The 20394-nt window shown below is 39.5% G+C and overlaps 1 protein-coding gene across 10 annotated transcripts in view; it reads left to right on the top strand.

The window, feature by feature from the left end:
* Nucleotides 1-20394, top strand: part of pard3ab (par-3 family cell polarity regulator alpha, b) — a 277414-nt gene that overhangs the window by 161837 nt on the left and 95183 nt on the right. For all 10 annotated transcript variants that reach the window (XM_008433894.3, XM_017309968.2, XM_008433899.3 and 7 more), the window contains 3 exons: nt 6421-6609; nt 6946-7116; nt 14218-14368. In XM_008433894.3, coding sequence (XP_008432116.2) covers nt 6421-6609; nt 6946-7116; nt 14218-14368 — 511 coding nt within the window. The remainder of the gene's footprint in view (nt 1-6420; nt 6610-6945; nt 7117-14217; nt 14369-20394) is intronic.

Genomic DNA, 20394 nt, shown 5'->3' with positions numbered 1-20394 from the left:
ATTCCATCCATCCATCTGTTCATCCATCCATCCATCCATCCATCTGTTCATCCATCCATCATTCCATCCATCGGTTCATCCATCCATCCATCCCTCCCTTTTATCTGAAGTTTCTCTGGAAATATCTGCCATAAAGAAATCATCCTGGAAATTCTGAATATGTGCAGAATTTTAAAATGAAAACATGAATGAACCATGACACACACACACACACACACACCCAGTGGTCTTCCTCCCCTGCTGAGCCGCTCTCAGCCCAGTCGATCAAGCAGGTATTTGATATTCATGGTTTATCATCGCGGCGCATCGCAGCCGCTGGGAGAGACGAAGAGACGGACAGGAGGAACCAGAAACTGATGGACGGATTAAAACGAGAGGGCGGATTTATTTTCACTTAAAAGATGGAGGTTAAAGCAAACACAACAGGTCGCATACGAACTTACGAAGTGCGTGTATCCAAATGGCGGCGGTTAAATGCAGCAGCAGAATCGGGAGGATGAGGATGTGGAGATGGATGCTACAGTAAGCAGCCAACAATGGCCGCCACGCTCCACTTCCCCTGACCAATTACACCCTTCACTGCCTCCTCTTCACCTCCATCACCGTCTCCTTCTGTCTCCTCCTTAGCAACCATCACCCACAACTTTCTGTTTTTAATTTCGTTCTGGAAACTTTTCCAGAAGACGTCGAATCGCCCGGGTTGTTTGAGTTTGCCGCCAAACTCTTAATCATTTCAGAGGGGAAAAAGTGGAGCTGTAGTTCTGAAAATGCCGCTCTCAGTAGCGCCACCTGTTGAATATAAAGAAGAGAAAGATGTTCAGGGTGGAAGATGTTCATTAAAAGTTTAATTTACTTTCTTTTTGTAAAGATGGCGTATTATGAAATGGCCTTATCCAGGTAAATTTAACTGGTTTAAGAAACATTAAAGATGGTGGCAGCCAGTGGAGAAACCCATATTAAATCAGATCAATTAATCAATTTATTCACTCAATTAATCAATTTAATCATTAATTCACAAACAGAGATGCTTCACTGTCTAAGCCAACAACCAAGGGATTCTTACTAACTAACATCTGAACTCAAAATGACCAAATCCTGGTTTTAAACTGCAAACTAAAGCAAATTGTTTGATAAATATTGAGTCAGTAATCAATATATTTAATTAATCTGAGATATGGTGCAGGATTAAATTAGTGTTCGCTTCTTTCTGCTCCTTTTCACACAGAACAGTAGTGGTAAACAAATTATTTTTTATTTTTTGTTAAGTATGCACTACTGATTGATTTTTTTTTTCTTGTTTTTAAAAATCTGAATCAATCAAAAACGAGTTTTATCATTAAATTATGAACACATTCTGTTACAGAACTACAGAAGCAAAACTAATCGATTAACATCTTTTCATGAACTCACACAAACAAGAAAATCAATATTCAAGAACAAAAATGTAAAAAAAATTGGAAACATAACTGTTTATAATGCAACAAATTGCAAATATCCTTACAAAAACACTTGAGTTTGAAAAATAGTTTGTAATTTTTCCCCTATTCTGATTGGTTAAATATTTTTGATTTGATTTATTTTCTTGCATTTTTGCCACTTTGAGACAAACGACTCCCAAGTGATTTTTAAAGTGCAAAACTTTCAGTATTTGTACTTTAATAATTTGAACTGAACATAACGAGACCTTTGGATGCCATTTCTGCAATAATAGGTTTTGTTTTCCATTTTTAATTTTCACGACTTTTACGTTTTCTCTCTTAAACGAGCGACATGCAGAAAAACCGGGACAAAAGAAGAGAGCTAGTGTTGAAAGTCGAGACGAGAACGTGAGCAGGAATAGTTTGGGAAACAGTGAAGAAGTTCGGAAAGCGGCATAAAAGGAAGACAGGTGAATAAAAAGACGGACGGCCGTGAAAGGAAAAGGTGGGACAAAGTAAAAGATATACATTCAGACTGAAGGGGGATGCAGTGTCTCTCATTTTGTGTTCCACATGGATTCATCCCTTTCTGGCGGCCCTTCATTCACACTCGGTCGCCCGCTCGCTCTGTCATTGTCGTGCTCTCACTCATTCTTTTCACCCGTTTCTTCTCGGCTTTTCACCCTCGCTGTGCTCGTCTCTGTCCTTCATCTCCTCAGCACATCACTCCTCCTCCTCTCTCCTCTCACCTTCATTCAGCCTCTCTTTGTGCCGTCGCGCCTCCCTCCAGCAGCTGTCTTTAATTTAATTTTACCTTGTCACATTTTGCTGCATTCCCTCTTTCCTGTCTTCATTGTTATTGCAAAATCCTTTGAAACGTTTAGAATGTGTGACCTAATGGACGTCTAAAGGGCTGAGATAAGAAATCTATTTTCATTTCCTTTGGCCACTTTTGGCTCAACAAAATGAAGGAATTTTAAATGGATATTATTTCTACCAAAACATTGTCATTTACTATTTTCAATACCAGCAAATCCTGTTATTGAAAATGGGATATTTCTCTTTTTTTTTCCTTTCACTGATCGAATTAGCATTTTTTGTTTAAATTTGATTTGGGACAGAAAACCAACATATCTTCAATTGGACATTCTCACTAAGTCTGTGAAAGGAGACTTTCACAGACTTAGTGAAAGTTTTATTTTAGTAATATATACAAGTTATATATAATATATACAAGTTATTCGATCTATATTTTGTATAAAAGGTTGTTGTTCAGGTTTGTTCACTTGAGAAGCTGTAATACAACAAGGAAAGCTCTGAGCTAATTTTAGCAATGCAGCTAGCACAGCTAGCAAACAACCGATAGGTTTTTGTAAACAAATAAATAACAACTGAGTAATTAACAACAGATGATCTAAATAACAGCTGACCAATGCTTTCCAACTACAGACTGTCTTTAAACAAAAATAAACTTGCTAGCTATAAGCTAACATTTAAGTCTCGCTTAAAAACTACAAGCCAAAAGCTAAATTACTACTAATTCATGCATCTAAATTACATTTTTCTTTTCATCTTTATTTAGCCAGGATAAAAAAAAATGTCTTTTTGCAAGAGCAACTTGGCCAACACAGCAGCACAATAAAAAATTACATCATAAAAGCCTACAATAAGCATATGCTAACAGTAGATATATTCATGCTATCAGCCAAATCGCACTAGTAAACTACAAACCAAAATCTATTTAACAACTAAGCTGTGGATGAAAACTACAAGTTGTCAGTGATCAACCCAGTAATTTTTCTAAACTACAATCTAACGACCAAGGGACGTTTATAAACTACGATTCAAACAGTAAACAACCAAGTCTGTTGTTAACTGCAAGCTAACGGCTAACAAAAGTCATTATTCCAAACCGAAATTCAGAAGATGAAAAACCTCAAGCTAACAACTGAATTTCTACTTTAGGATAAAAAAGTCTGTTTCTATTCCATAAAAAATTAAATAAAAGAAGGAAGACAAGCGTTAGGCTTATAATTTACAAATCTGCTAACTAACTGAGTCATGCTAACTACAAGAAGCAAAATAGTTGTTTCTTAACTAGGCCAATTAGCTAACAATTTTTTGTAATATTAAATAGATTACAAAAAAAAAAAAAAAAGATTTTTTTTTATGAAGTTATCTCTTGGCATTTCAGGCATTCCATATGGGATATTAGAATGCTAACTTTGTTACTCTAAACCAAAAGATGGCATTTTTGAAAGGATTCCAACAAAAACAAACAAACACAGAAACAGTTATCTTTTTTATGTTTGTGGTAATAAATTGACATTTTGCATAATGTTTAAAACACTGACTTGATTAATTTAACAGGACGTTAGCATTAGCCTTCAGACGGAATTAGATTTTGTATGTTTTACTTTTAATCTGATTTCTTTCTCACTCAGTCAAATTACAGTTAGACAGGTTTATTTCTCCCATACTCACTGTTGTTAATTATGCTACTAAAATAAATAGTTGGAATAATCTGGATATTATTTTAGAAAATAAATTCCTGCCTCCGATGTCTTTTTTTTTTAAATAATTGGTTTCTGCATTATTTGTTGTTTTTAGAACATATAGCCATGCTGACTGTGGTTTTCATGCTTCCTTTTCTTGTGTTCCCTCTCATTCATCTAAACTCCATCTTCATTTTGCCCCCCCACCCCTCTCTGCCTCTTCTTCTCCCCCCCCCCATTCCACAAAGAGTAATTCCATCTCTCTCCCAGCAAACAAAGGGGGCTAATGACATGCTGACACCGAGCCTGATGATTGAATTCATTAGGCGTGCACAATAATTGCCAGGCGGCAGCGTGCGCGCACCCTTCTATTCACAGGACAGCTGTCAAATAACAAGCAAGAGAGAGAATGGCTTTTTATTGTTGCTCTGGAAGAGAGAGTGAGGATGAATATAAGAAATGAAGTGAGAGAAGCACCTGTTGTAAGAGGGAAGCGCGAGAAAGCTCTCAGCATGTCAATTAGGCTGATGTGTTAGTGCCGGGTTGCTGGGTGACATCAGGTACAGATTTTACTATCTTTCTCTCCTGCTACAATCTCTTCTTCCATTATATTTTCTATAAATATTATATCGCGGGTTATTTCCAAACTTGTAATCAAAGCCGCAACTATTTAGACATATATAGGTTTTGAAACGAGTGCAGTAGCAGAAGGAAACTTTACTGCACTGCACATAAATGCAGCACACTGTCTATTATAATTATAGCTCCCAGGAAGAGCCTGTAAACTCTGAAATCAGGAAGAGATGTCAGTCAAGTGTGCCGCTGACTGTGGCGAACCAGACAGCATGATAAGTTCTGAGAGGAGGAAGTTATTTCTTTTTTCCCCGGACCGCAGGGCTGCGAGTTAGCAGCCAGCCACCAGGCCAACTCGTAAAGTAGATCTGTGCCATGTTTTCGTGTGGATTCTCCTTCCCCTGACACACTAGAAACTAGCTTATCATGCTGCTGGGCTGACTTTTATAGCTCAGAGAAAATTGTGCCAGGCTTGAACTAGGTAGGACCCCACTGAGACTTGATGCTAACTAGCGTTTTTGTTTTTCTTTGTGGGTGTTTTCAGTTTAATGGTTGTTTTTAAAAAAACACAACACATGTAATTAGATGCATCTTAATCTACTTTGCTTGGTTTTTGAGGTTGGGAAATAAACTAGAGGACAAGTAAAACAACTAACTCTTGCAAAGTAAGTGATGCTAGCTGTTAGCATGTCTACGTTGCTAGTTAGGTGTTAGCCTGGTATATTACAATCATAGCAGTTGTTGTTTGCTGTTAGTTTTTTTTTACTTAAAGTAAAAAACTAACAGTCTTGTTAGCTAAATGTCGGTATTTAAGGTCTGAATAACTCAGTTACTAGTTAGCTGTTAGCCTGGTGGTGTACAGGCCTGACTGAAATGACAATTAGCTTGTTAATGCCTCATTTGTTTGTTTGCTTTTTATTGGGAAGTTTACACACAGCTGGGCTGTTAGTTAGCCGTTAGCTTTTTATTTTTTTTTATGTTATTAGCTTGGTAGTTTGAGCATCTATTTCCATTCTTTAACTCCACATACAAAAAAAGAGCCAAAATACGCCCACCAATATGATTTAATCATCAACAGAAAGTCATGTTTTATGTAACTGAAACTGTTTTTGCACCTGCAGATGCTCCACAATAGAAATGTCTCTAAATGTGCGAGTTTTAATGCACTGGTACTTGAGATTCATCTCCTGGGAAATGTTTGTGTACCTGCATAAGTAGGTGCAGTATAGGTTTTATAAACAACCTTCTGGCAGAAACAATGCTCACAGTTTCTGCCACATTGACAATAAAACACATTTTACAACCGTTAGCAAGCAATTAAATCAAAGTTTTTGTCATGAAGATCTAAATTGTTAAGTTGAAATCACTTTGGGGCCACAAAAATTATTTTAAAGGGGCTGTATTATCTGTTTTGCAGCAACATAGTGCCATTTTATAGCACAATCAAGTAATTATATGATCATGACTTAAAATAAATTTGACTTTGTAACTTAATGCCTTTAAATTGGGCCTGTCTCTTTAAGAAACTCCTGCTCTTCCTGACACCGTCTTCAGGAAGTCATCACAACATAAATACTGCAAATCATAACAAAAGTTTTGCACAATTGCGTTAATGTGAGACAGTTTCAAACCTTTTGGGGTTAATTGTTTTCTTATTTGTAGCTGATTTGAGTAAAAGTGGATCAATGGTTGAACCACCAAACAAAGACAAATACAGAAACATCAAGTATTGGGAATCTATTTTTGTACTTCTTTTTTTTTTTTTTTACTGTTCAAAATCTTTTCTTACAAGATCGAAAAAGTGTCGGGGCGACCGCACAAAATCCTTCAGAGGGCCGTAAATGGCCCACGGGCCACACTTTGACCATCCCCGAGTTAAATATTTCCATGATTTATATTTTTTAAATCTGGATGTTTGTTTGTTCCTGTTGTAGAAAACGGAGGAGGATGAACTGGTCCTGACTCCCGACGGGACCAGAGAGTTCCTGACCTTCGAGATCCCGCTCAGCGACTCGGGTTCTGCAGGTCTGGGCGTCAGCGTGAAAGGCAACCGCTCCAAGGAAAACCACGCAGACCTCGGCATATTTGTCAAATCAATCATAAACGGTGGAGCAGCCTGCAAGGTACTGAGCGTCCTGTTGTTTATGAACTTTTAGAGCAGAAGTTTCCACTTGATGGCTGTAAACATGCAAAATCACCAAATATTTGTGGTCTAGTTTCTAGTGAAAATATCATAGTAGACTTGAAATGAGATTAAATTAACATACAAGTAACTTTTCAGCAAGAAATGGGGGCTTAAGTAGATAACTCTTCAATCTTGATTGAAAAAAAGTGGAACTGGGTTTTTTTTAAAATCAATTTTAAGGAATTAACTTGAAACGAGTTCCTGTAACTTTCTGGAAAGGTACTGGACCAAAAATACTGAATATATAAACCATGATTCTTTGTCTGACAAACAGGATGGACGGCTGAGGGTGAACGACCAGCTGATTGCTGTGAACGGCGAATCGCTGTTGGGGAAAACCAACCAAGACGCCATGGAGACGCTGAGGAAGTCGATGTCAACAGAAGGCAACAAGCGCGGGATGATCCAGCTGATCGTGGCCCGACGAGTGGCCAAGAGAAACGAGGTAAAGCATCACTGGAGCGAGTAGGTCTGCTATACTAGGCCATTAATCACAAGATAAATGTACCTTATGTAGCTTCCAGAAGAATCCAATTACACTTTCTTAAAGGTATTCTTTTAACAGTCGTTTTATTTTGGTCATTAAAGCAGAATTTTCCCTTAAAAATCAAATTTTTTTTTTTTTTGCGTAAAAACAGTAATGTAGATAACTACATTGCTGTTTTTGGTCTACATCAGTGGATCCCCAGGCTACGGCCCGCGGGCCGGATCCGGCCTGCCGCTATATTTGGTCCGGCCCCCTGAACAATACCAGAGAGCATTCAGATTTTTTTTCATATATTGTATTTTCCGGTTTATATGTGGATTTTTCTTCAACCACCAGGGGGCTCTTTAGCAGGAGGTGTGTCCTGTAAACTGTGGGTGTTTTGTTTTGCATGGCGCATTGCTGCCATCTGTTGGACTTTTAGGGAACTGCTCGACTTTTATGTTATTTAATCAGTACGGTTGTTTGCTAGCAGTAGAGCAGATGAACACGTGTTTGTTATGAACGCCACATTCCAGGTTTCCCTCAATGAAATATATACTAGTCAGTCCCAGTGACGGTTTCACTAACGGTTTTTGCCCATGTGCTTTCTGGGTAAAAATTAATCGAGAAACACCACCCCCTCCACCCCCCCCCCCCCCATCAACAATTTTCAGCAGCGCAGGTCATAAATGTGTAACACATTTTCTGTTACAAACTGACTCCAGCCCCCCACCAGAGAAGGGAAAAGTTATGTGTCCCTTACAGGAAAAAGTTTGGGGACCCCGGATCTACATAGAATCCAAGTAAAATGCAACAAAAAGTTAAAAAAATGTTGCTTAGGAAAACCTTCCCAAGACACCAGCTGTGTTTCCGTTACAAATATGTGCAAAACTTTAATATTCTGCTAATATTGACAAAACACAATTTTGCAATTGCGTTGTCACCATTAAATTAGAAACGTAATTAAAATCACAAGTGCTTTTAATTACGTGCGAAACTTGTTCATGCAATAAGTCTTTAATAAGCATTATCCTAGTTCCACTTCCTGTTATTTTCTTTGTCGTTTCCACCAGTGGTAACTTCCGGGTTTTGGAAAAAAATCACCTCATGCTACCGCAATAACATTTAACAGCAAAACGTTTCCATTAAGCCAGTTTATTTTTGTAATCCCACTTTGCACAGTTGTTGACGATGTTAATATCTCCTCCATGTTTGTTGACTCTTTAGTACCAACGTGAAGCTTCAGTGATAAAAACACGACCGCCTGCCTGGTCATGTGAGCATCGGTTAATTATTTCAAGTAGAACCAGAACGTTTCCAGGTCAGAGTGATTTACCAAACCCTCCCTCACACACCAACACGCCGCCGCCTCCCGTGGGGCAGGAATGAAAACAGGCTGCAAACCAAGCGGCGCCATTTTTATTTATTAATTTTTTTCTTACTTCCCCTCAATGTCATGTCTTTACATTCCCTGTACACCTCGGCCTGTCGCCTGCGTGAAAGCGAAGGCTGAGTGAGTGTTGGTGTGCGAGTGTACGCCTCTGGCGCTACCAGGCTTCCCCGCTCTCCTTCCCCAACCCGGTGTGTCAAAGTTTAGATTTCCCCTCGGTCCGCCTGGTAATTGAAAGCAGGGGCTCAGCCTTGAGGTGTTTTTCGGTGTGTGGCGACGTGTATGCACATGTTTGCATCAGCCTCCCGTTTATGTATGCATATAAGAGTGTGTGTGTGTGTGTGTGTGTGTGTATTCTGTTTGCTTAGACGATGCGTCGGGTGGCAAGACGTCTCAGGGAGAATTGGGACTGGATAAAACTCGGCCTTGGAGAACCTTTCTCTTTGTTTCACATGCATAGCTGGAGGCTCGGCCTGCGGCTGACCAAGTGTCTGCTTGTTTATAGGAAAAACGCTCCTCAAAAGAAGGATGGAAACCTATTTTATACTTTTTTTTTTACTGATTTATAAGCAGCATTCAGCTTCTATTCACCACAGATCTGGAACAAACTCACAGGAAACTGCAAAACAGCTGAAACACTGAGTTCCTTTAAATCAAGGCTACGAATGCTAACGCTGGCTAGCACGGCCTCCGATGACAGTTTTCCTGTAACTGTGAGCTGTTTTTCCACCATTAGAACATAGAGGAGCTCATACATGAGTTGATGGACAGTACTAAGACCCGCCTTCTGGTTCTGATTGGTTGTTTTTGGTCGGGATCTATGCTTTTCTTCAGGGAGAAGGTTGAGGTTGTCAGTCTTTTCACAGATTATCTGGCTCATATTAATCTGTAACGACATGGTGGCAGCTTTAACAAACGTAAAAAAACATTTCTATAAAAGTTGCATACCGCAGCTTTAAGCTACTGGAGAATAATGGTGTCCTCCCCAGCCTGTCAGTCAAATATTTAAAAAAGCTCTTCTAATAACTAATTACCGTGGGATGAGAGCCTTGGCTCATTTTTGACATTTTCCTGACATATGGGATCAAATAATCCTGTATTTACTTTCCTCCCCATGTCTCCATCCCCTGACAGCCAATCTCAAATCAATCTGAAATGTTTGTCGCTGCATAAATCACAAGCCCAACTGCTTCCCGCTCCTTCACCCAGACCCAGAAACACACCAAACTGAGAGCAGCACACTTCCACACCACCGCTGGGATCCAGCTCAGCTACCCGCCAGAATATGCAATGAGCTGCGGCGTGATTTGTCAATGCGACGTCGGCCTGCTAAATCCCCTCTGCTATTACGGAGGCATTTCAGCCCCGCTCCTCGGTCGGCCAATTCATTAACTACCTCATTTAGAGTCAAGAGCAGCCAGCAGTCGCTGCGCCATATGGCGACCTTTGAAATTAGTTTGTTTCCGAAGTTGATTTGTTGGCTCCGTGTGAAGTTTTGATTGGTTTTCTTCATTCTGCTGTGATTTCAGTCATTTGTTTACCTTTAAAACAAAGAGTCTGCTAATGAAGACCTTATCCGGTATTAGTGAAATCTGGACTCCATTAGAACTTTATCCATTGATGAATGTCAGTTCCTGACCATTGTTTTGAGGTAATTTGCTCAAACTTCCTTCCGTATTCCCAGTTTGTATTGGATGCCAGCTGGGCCACGTTTGTGTTTTTAAAAGTATTGATGTGGAAACATTTTAATTGTCGTCTCAATTGCTTATTGACATTTCGCCTCAAATTGCACAATCTTGTTCAGGCCCAAGAAATCAATATTTTTTCCCCATGCCTCTTTATGTCTTCAATGTTTAGGATCATTGTCCTGTTTGGGAGGGGAGTTTGGCGCCGTCACACTCTTAAACACGAAGGATTTGATAATGAATTGAATAACGGCTGCTGCCGTCCGACAAGCAGAAAAGAATCAATTCTCTAGAGAAATCCTCTGAATCAATTCAAAAATATTTTAGTGCGCTTAATTCTTTGTCTAATTATATTTTTGAATAATTATTTTAAGATTTTCATTTAAGAAAAATTCAGGCAGCTAAGCTAACCTAATTGTCGCGTGACGTCACGCTCTCCAGAGCTCCGCCCACTCCGCCATGACGGACATAAAAAAAAACAACGTAAAGCTCGGCTACAAACGGACATCTGGAGTCTAAAAATCGCTTCTATTTTTGATTACTTCACTTTAAAAATGGTCATAGGGTGCTGCGCGGCTGGCTACACAAACAGACAAGGGTGCAAACCAAGCTTGTCATTTTATTTTGTAACTTTTAACGAGGAAAGATGGATAGCAGCTGTTAAACATAACGATAACGACTAGCAGCTGTCAATAATAATGACTGGCAGCCCTCGGTGTAATCGTGAATTTGCTGCAAACACCTTTTTCAAGGTAAGAAAACTAACGTTCATATAGTTTATAAGTGTGTAATTGGAAAGATGTCAAATATGGCATGGAGAAGGTGCGCGTTTAACCACTAGTCATGGAGGCTGCCGCACCGTCATGTAGCCTAGCATGTATGGGGGGGAAACTGATTAGCATCTCGTCTTTTGTGCGTTTTTAAGGCTGCTGCGGTGTAAAGGGGAAACGCTGTTACACAGTCATATAAACCATGTGGTGTGAATTCAAGCAAAGTCGGTAATTTGATCAACACATCAGGAGGGAGGAGGTCTGGGTCGGTTTCTAAGCTAGCTAGCGCCGTCTATGAGCCCCAACCAGGGGTTACGTTGACAGACAAATTAGCTCGACTCGAACAAGAAGAAGCCATGAATAAACTGATGAAAACAACAACTTTGGAAAACAATTTCAGTCGCTCTGTTCAATACTTCCGTCACTTCCGACATCCGTCACGGCGCTTTGAATGATTAAGTGACGTAGTTGCAAAGGGTCAGTTCTGGTAATTTAAGGTTCAGAATTTCATACCTAAACCAATTTTTGTTTAAAAACAAACTGATGAAATTTGATACAAGCTGTGTCGGAATTCAGGGACTGCATCCTTCAAAGGGCCAGAAAACTGCAATTGCTGCACTGCTAACATAAACTGTTCACCAAACCTGGCCTGCTCCCCATTCAGCTCCTTCAGACTAGCCAGCAGCAACCAGCAAACACCTGGCTTGTTATAGGAGCTACTTCTCAGTGAAACGCAGGTAAAAAACAAACTGTAATGGGCTAATAGAGGAGCCATGTTGCTATGACTTCCTGAAGGCGGAGCATCAGAAAGAGCAGGAGTTTTTAAAGAGACAGAGGCCCAATAGACCTGAAATATATATATTTTTAAGTCATATCTCATATGTTTCGTGCCTATATGCGTGGAAACAACACAATCTTGGACCAGTCAATCTCGTACCAATAACCTGTCTTTAATATCTAAAAGCATTGAGTTGCTGCTTTGTGTTTGACTTATGACCTAATAAATCCCCACTTCTTCACATTTCTCTTTTTCTCTCCTGCTGTGGTTCTCATATGTGGAGTCCTTTATAAAAAACAGACGTTTGCTCCAGGACCCTGTCTGTGGTGGTTACTGCAGCACCTTAGCGGTTTAGTAAGAGGCAAGGATCATTGGTCAAAGACCTTTTGCCAAAATCGAATCCCAGCCTGGCCAGTTACAGCCATCGATTGGGGTAATTTGGCTCCAGTATCGACTCCGGCGTTATCTCTCGTTACGTGATGCCAGCCACGGCGGTTATCTTCATAGCGAGGGCTGTCATCACCGTCAGCGAGAAATGCAGAAGCCCCAGCAAATCAATGGAGTCAACGATCCAATGGACAAACACTAAGGGCAGAGACGCCCACGCCAGCGCGCGGACGGGAGCTGCCGGGTGACACACTCTGCAAATGGTCTATTTGTCCAGCAAACAAGGAAGTGTCATTGCGGGTCTTGAGGGAAATGTCAGGCTGGTGGCGAGTTAACCTTCTTCTGCATGGCTCAGGTGGCTTGTTAACAGCCGGTGACTCAATGGCCTGTTGAAAATCTGAGCTCATTTATTCTCGTTATCACACAGGTCGTGTTAGCATGGAAACCTGCTCCTCTTCTCGTCCATTAGTGCTCACAGCGTTTTAGTAAGGCTGCTTCCCTCCAGGCATATTTTCTGACGACCGCAGTGGAGAAAACGCTTTTGTTTGTTCTGGTCCACATTGTCAATAGACGTCTGTGAGATTGAAACTGGTCAGGCAAATACAACAATAACGCTGAATCTGATTTCTTGGGGGTATCCCTACCTTTAGCAGAGCCCTCTACTGACGGGATAGCAAAGTTTTTCTGGACGATAAATTGTTCCTGAAGTTATTGTGATAAACGATAATAATATTGTTTTGATGAACTATAATGCAAGAATGCATTCTAATAGATCAGTAGGCCTTAATTTACCAAAGAACAGTTAAAATAAATTAAATATAACAACTGAAACCACAAATAAAATATAATGTCTACGGAATCAAAAATTCTCTTAAAAAAAAAAGGCCAGTTAAGACCAAAGAACCAGATTAAAGACTAAAATCGTCCCAATTTTTGGTAGAAAGAAAGAAAAAGACAAAAACGACAGATTATGCAAATGGAAATTACTGAGCTCGTTTTAATCCATCATGTGATTAATATATTTATTGCTTATTGGTACAGGCCTACCCTCTACAACTACATCTATTCACCGTATTCAAGTAGTGGCAAATATATTTCATGGAGAAAAGAGACACATTATCAAGAAACTGGCACAGCATTAGTTCTCACACATTTAATGCATGTAAACATACATGACAGAATGTCACCAACGGTTTCCCCAATGTTAAAACGTTAAGATGACAAGGTTATTATGCTATTGGAAGACATTATTGACAACACTTGGACAGTGAAATACAAAGTTTTTGGCTCCCGGCTGTTTATATTTAAAAACAAATTGAAAGGAATATTACCCAAAAGGGACAACGACAAGTTAGTATGTGTATGCTTAATTAGACGTCCTTAAAGTGCACAATTCAAGTATTTACTGTACTAAGTTTTCCTAAATTCACCGCAGTTTTTAAATTTTCCGGGTGTGATTGGTTATCATAGTGAACGTTGTTTTTATTAGACAATTTAATTTAAACACCTGCTCTACTGATGACCTGTCAGAGTTGGGACGTGGTCTGCCTCTTTTATTTTTTAATTGAACTGAACCAAATTCCACAGCACATCTTCATGTTCCAGTTGTCATAGTCAAGCTAGCTTAACTGATATACTTCCCCCTCCTTTCACCTCATCTTATCTGGTTATCATGGTGTTGACAATTAGTAGCAAAGCACCGCATCCCTTTCTTTTATTTATATATAACGCATATATTTAAGATTTTATGTTGACATCTTGGCAGCCAATACCAATGCTAGTCATTATTAGCTAGCAGCTACAACGCTGCAACGTGTCTATACTGTAACCTGGAAAGAAAATAATTTTCTCTCCCTCTAGTATGCACTTCATCCATTTCCTCTTTCATTATTATTCATTCGTCATTCGGACACAATGAACCAATCAACGAGCTACATTACTCGACAATCAAGCTGTCTGTAAGAACACAGGAAAGTTTTCTCCAAAGTGAATTATCGCTCGTTTTTCATGAAGCATCACTGATTGTAGTCGCCAACTACCTCAGACCTCCATCTCTTCCCTTTGTTTCAGGATTCTCCAGGAAACCCGTTGGGATCCCAGCAGACGGTAAACACCAGTCTGGACGATCACGAGCGCAGAATCTCCCACTCCCTCTACGGTGGCCTGGAAGGCCTCGATGACAACTTGATGCCACGTCAAGGAATGATTCCACGCACAATAGGTACCGATGCAAATCTCTCTGCTTCCCCTGTTTTAACTCGGGGCTTCTTTACAGTCAGAAGGATTTTACTTTGTCAAGTGTTGCATTTTAAATTTGTGATGCGTGGAGCGGTGGACTTCATCTCCTCTGATCATCTCTTCTTAGCAGCCTGACAGTTTAACTTCCCACGTCTCTTTATTCCTCTGATTTTCCCGTAAAACAGAAGTCTTGATATCAAAGTCTTTATATGCTGCAGTCAGTGTTTGTGTTCAGTCTTTACGCTCTTTTTTTTCTGATATTTATGAGCTGCACACTGTTTCAAACTGGATTTATTATCACCATCTGATGATATTAAAAAGCTCAATAGATTCTCTAAACTGACTTGCAAACTGTTTTACAGACTAAGCTGGAAAAGGTGATTGTGAGAGCTGTTCCCTGAAGAACACAGACCGATATTAACAACCTGGGATGTTAAATCAAGTAGAAGATGAGCCACTGAGCTCTTTTTATGGCAATACTAATCCGGGCTTTTAATGATACTCAAGCTGAGCGTTTTGGTTTTTTTTTTGTCTTAAATAACACAAGATAAGATCAGGAATCTATTCATCAAACTAGCACAAAGTAGAACTGGGTGATATGACTGAAAATTAAAGAAATGCTCCCTTCTGAAGCTGCTGCCCCCGCGACCCGGATGAAGCGGAAGAAGCTACAATTTTGAGATTTTACATTAGAAACAACAGTTTAAAAACGATTCTCCATCACTACAGTAACAAACCTGTGAAGATATCCTTTCACACAATCCAAAAAGTGCATCTGACTGACAAATGTATCGGCAAAAACAAGCAATAATTTACTTTTAAGTTGATAGAAACTCTCGTAGGATCTAAAAACGGAAACATTACACGGCTAAAATCCACGTTTTTTTTCTTATTTCTGCTCTTCGGGGTTCAGCCAATTATTAGCCAGCAGCTAAGGAAAATAAATGGAGCTGCTGGATTTCCAAAAATAAATTATATTTCTAGTTTACATTAAAAAAAAATCCATGAAAAGAATTTCTGGGAAAAATCATTAAAACAAACATGAGAAATATTAATTATTATTAGTCCACAGAACAAAACATGAATAGACAAAATTTCCACAAAAAAAACATTTAAAAAATATGAATATTCTTATTTCATATGAGAAAGTGCGTGGATCGATTCATTTTTCTCAATAAAAAATGTAAACAGATGTAAATTAAAGTTTGAAAATAGACTCATTTGCTGTTAAATCATAATTTTATAATTTTATCATAATTAAACAAAAAATGTTAGCATACAAATTTTCCCTAAAAAATCTAAACATTTATAGTTGAAACAAAAAGACAAACTTTCCAAAAATGTTTTTCAAAAAGACAAATATTCTTAGTTCACACCAACATAAATCTGACTGGTCACATTTTCTGCAAAAATGTTTCACAAAAACACGAAAAACAAATTCATAGTTCAACGGGAAATTTGAGAATAGACTATTTTCCTGTGAACAAAAACATTAAAAAAATTATTAAGAAAACCTATGTACAAAATTTTAGACAAAAAAGAGAAAACCAACAAACAAGAAATCAGATCAGATGCAATATAATCATAAAAACCTCCTGATACGACACATTAGATTAGGAATCTTCTTTTAAACTAATCATTTATTTGATCCTTAGTTATTTGCAGAAGTTATATGATGAAATAAATAATTTAAACGTTAAGTACTAATGATGTAACATGAAGGCAGAAAATGAGTAGAGTGGGTATAAATAAGAAACGGAGTTGCAGAAATGAACCCTAAATGCTGTTGAGCACCCGCCCAGGACAACACCTGCCTCCCGCTGCTCCAGTTTCAGATCACACTAAGCTGTTTGTTTTTATTTCATTCCGTTCTCCCCAGTGTTGCAACAAAAACTGATTTCTGACTCTTAAAAACGAAGAAAAAGGACAAATAAATGAAAAAAAAAATCCCCTACATTTTTTTTTTTTCATTTCGTCAGCGTGAGCCATCTGTGCCATCTGCTCTGTTTTTGTCACATTCTGCCTGTTTTCAAAGACTTAGCAACATCAGGGAGCAACAGATTGAACAAAACTTGTCTCTTTTTACAGTTTCTCTCTTTCAGTGTCTGTTTGTGTGGATTTGCGCGTCTTAAAACCTTTTTTCTGTTGCTGTGACCTAAAGCGGGCTCCGACACGGCTTTGAAGTCGGCGGGTTTTGTAGAAAACGTGTGCGTCGGACAAAGTGGAGGAGATTAGCGTTTTCGTGTGCGTATGTAAGAGCTTTAGGTGCAGCTGTGCAGGATTCCACGTGTGCAGTACATAAATTAATGCTTGATGGATTGCTGGTTAAATTTCCTGATGACTTGAAAAGAAGGACTTCTGCACACCAGATGGTGCAACGACACAAATTCCCTGTTTTCATTTCACAAAGCCTTATTTTTATTCTCATGAAAAATGCAATTAAATAAAGAGAGCGGCGCTTCTGCTTCTGATAGATGATTGCAAGTCACTCCAAACAGGAAGTGAGAGAGAAAAACCCCTCACAGTGCAAACAGATTTGACCGAGGAAGAGTTGATGCACCAACTTTTAATCAGCTTTTTAAATGAGCTTCCGCTAACTCTGCCTCATTAATCAGTGCAACATAATGTTAAAGTGAGAACTCTGTTTTCCCTTCATGCAAATTGGTTGACACTGGCACCGCTGTGAGTGTAAACAAAAGAGGGTGACAGAGGAAGTGTTAATAGGTGAAGCTCCATCATGCTGCTGCAGCGGCTACGTTCAGCCATGCTTGGCAAACAGCAACAACTTATAATGAGCCTGCAGGGTCGAAAGTGAGGAGAAACGGGCCCGACTTAACTCATGCAAACAAGATCTCTGTCACTTAGCCGAGCAGACAAGCTGATTGTTGCATCTCTAGAACAAGAGCAGCAAGTGTTTACTGAGGTTATGCATAACGTCGGACTGTGCAAGAACCTTTTATTTCTCCATGGAGATTTATTTATCATGATTTATCAAAGTTTTCTTTTGAGTATCTGATTCATTTCAGATTCATTTTCAACTCTTTTAAGTTATTCTAGGGTGTGGCTGAATTGTGATACAACTGTTTTATGTCAGTCTATATTGATAATTATCGAGTAGTTTTTTTTATTTTAAATATCCGAAACTTATAGTGTAACGTTTCCTGTTTCATCCAGTTTTCTCTCTACGCTGTTGTTTTTTTATTTTTAAGCATTCATTAGGCACGTAGGAAAAACCTGAAACTGCTGCTGCGCAAGTTACTCAGCATGTTGTTGCTAGGCAACCGAAGTTGAGCGGAACTGGAAACTGCTGGTAACTCGGCATGTTGTTGCTAGGCAACCGAAGTTGAGCGGAACTGAAAACTGCTGGTAACTCGGCATGTTGTTGCTAGGCAACCGAAGTTGAGCGGAACTCGAAACTGCTGGTAACTCGGCATGTTGTTGCTAGGCAACCAATGCCACCAGTCTTGCTAGGCTATCTGGGAAAGATTGAGCAGCTAAAGTCTTTCCTCTGCCGACGTCTCCCAGAATGCTGTGCGGTTCTAGGTTGGAGTTTGGTGGATATGCTATACATTTAATTTTCTGTCATGCCGTATTGATATTGATCACATGTCTTATCGCAATACATATTATTGATTTATTGTCCAGTCCAAAGTAATTCAGAAATAAAAAACCTCAATGAAAAACCACTGTAGCTTAGTATTTTAAATTGGACGTTTAGGCACTTTTTCTAGGGACGCAACGAAGATGATTCTCGAATTGATCCGGATTCAGAAACACAAATATCCAAGATTTTTAGTTAAAAACCTAGTTTGCTTTATATTTAAAGCACAATTATAAAAAAAGTGATGTAATTTAAAGCTTCTAGAAAGCATGCATAGCATGCAGTTGAAAGGGAAAATTTCTAATTTAAATCCATTTTCACAAAGAAATTAAAAATGTGTTAAAAGTTCAACCCATTTGAAAGTTAAGTGGTAAAATATGGTTAAAAATTTGATGAGAATCCAGCTGTTGACAGCCGTCACGTCTGTCCTGCCGCCGTTCGTCACTTCCAACACGTGAGGATTAAAACACGCAGACGTCGATTCATCAAACCCGACACTTTCCACAAATGCGTCTCTGATCCTTCGTCACGTGTGACACCGGATTGACCCGATCGAGGACGGAAAGTGGACGTGGAATCTGCCGCACAATGGGACACAAAGCATGTCCAACATCCATGATGGTCCAAGTGTTGGATACCAAAAACTCATGACTTATTCCCTCCTTATGAAACACTTTCCGTTCTGTTTCAGTCTGTGCATCTGAAGGGGCAACTTGAACCCGGATATGATTAGCTAAAAAAAAAAAAGAAGATCTTTCTGCTTCATATGGATTAAAAATCGAGTATGTAATAAATTTCTGCTGACCTAAAAGTGTCCAAGGACTTGAGTTATAAGGCATTACTCAGCAGCGTTGGGTCAGAGGGAGACTGGAGAGGTCAGATGGGGATTAAAGTTTAATTTGCCTGTGTGGTGGAAAGTAGAGAGGATAAAAACCTCCAGGGTTGCGCTTTAAGCCTCAAACTTCTCCTAGATGCTTTTAAAGAGGTTTTCATTGCCGCCAAATGTTTGTTTATTTATTCTTAGTGGTTGGACTTGATTAAAACTTTTAACGGAGAAATTACAGCATTGAAAATCATATATTGACAAAATAAGCAACTTTTTTTGCTGGTAAATTTTTGAATAAAAAGCATTTTTATTGTTTTTAATGTGTTATTTAGTTTGTCCAACTCTCAGATTGTTTCAAAGCGCCTCTCCCACTCAGCTCCTCCAGACTAGCGGCAGCAGCAATTAGCAACCACTTCAATCCAACTATAAACAGCATAATGGAGGAGCGTTGTTTAAATGACATGCTGAAGGCGGCGTGTCGGAAAGAGCAGGAGCTTCTTAAAGAGACGGAAACCCAATTTCCAGGCGTCAGTTTGTAAAGTCAGAGTCATGTTTGATATGTAAAGCATTTTTACACCAACTGAAGGTAACATAGTTACTTGATTGTGCTTTAAAGAAGCAGTGTGTGGCTGGAAAACACATAATGCTTTTTGGATCTTTTGTTTTGGCAGCCATTTTTACCAAGTCTCTCTTACTTACCGTTGAGTCATGAAACTAAACCAAAGTCACCAAAGGTGTTTTCACACCTGATAGTCCGGTGGACTCGGTTCAAAATTGCAACATTTGTTACATTTTCAGCTGCTGTGATTCTCTTTCACACTGCGCTGAGTCAAACAAACCGAACCCTTTGAAAAACCTGTTCTCCTCCTCGCCTGTGGGGGCGCTGCACCAAGAACCACTGGAGGAAAACGACATGAAAACCTCAGAAGAAGACATGAAGACAACTTCCTGCTTCACAAAATGTAAACGTCAATGGAGTATTTTCATATTTTAGCGGTTGTTGGTAAAAGACCATGAGCCGTTTTTTTCCTCAAACGCTAGACTGAATGCCCTGCGCTTGTAGTCTGCTTCCTGCTTTGGAGCGGACTCTGGTTTGCTAGACGTTCATATATTCATTCGAACTACACCAGATTTCACTTCAACCGAACCGAGACGGAGGTTTTTAGGTGGGTTAGAGTTCGCTCTTTGGTCCGCTTCAGATTTCGACGCAGAACTCGAATGAAGCGAACTTTCCAGGCTAATGGACTGGAGTTGGATTAAAGTGGACTGAAGAGGACGGGTGTGAACGCAGCTCCAGATTTTGTTCTGGGACTTTGATGCATTACAGTACATCTGGCAGACGAGCCTCTCCTGATTTGGCGTGTGAAGATCTGGAAAACTTTGGGAAGCCAGCGGCTGAACGTGTGGCTGTCAGCTCCCAGATGTGTGCGCGTGTAAACACATCCCCTAGCCACCGTGAATACCAGGCCCCACTGTCTTGTGATTTCATTGTAAATGAGATGTTTGATATTGTATTTTGCAGAATAAAGTCCCTCCAAACCGTTTCAGTGATTGCTAATCACCTTTTGGCTTCTCACCACCT

This window comes from Poecilia reticulata, chromosome 17, assembly GCF_904066995.2.
Source record: "Poecilia reticulata chromosome 17, P_reticulata-male-v2, whole genome shotgun sequence".
Classification (NCBI taxonomy): Eukaryota; Metazoa; Chordata; class Actinopteri; order Cyprinodontiformes; family Poeciliidae; genus Poecilia; species Poecilia reticulata.
This window is presented reverse-complemented; position numbering and strand designations above follow the sequence as displayed.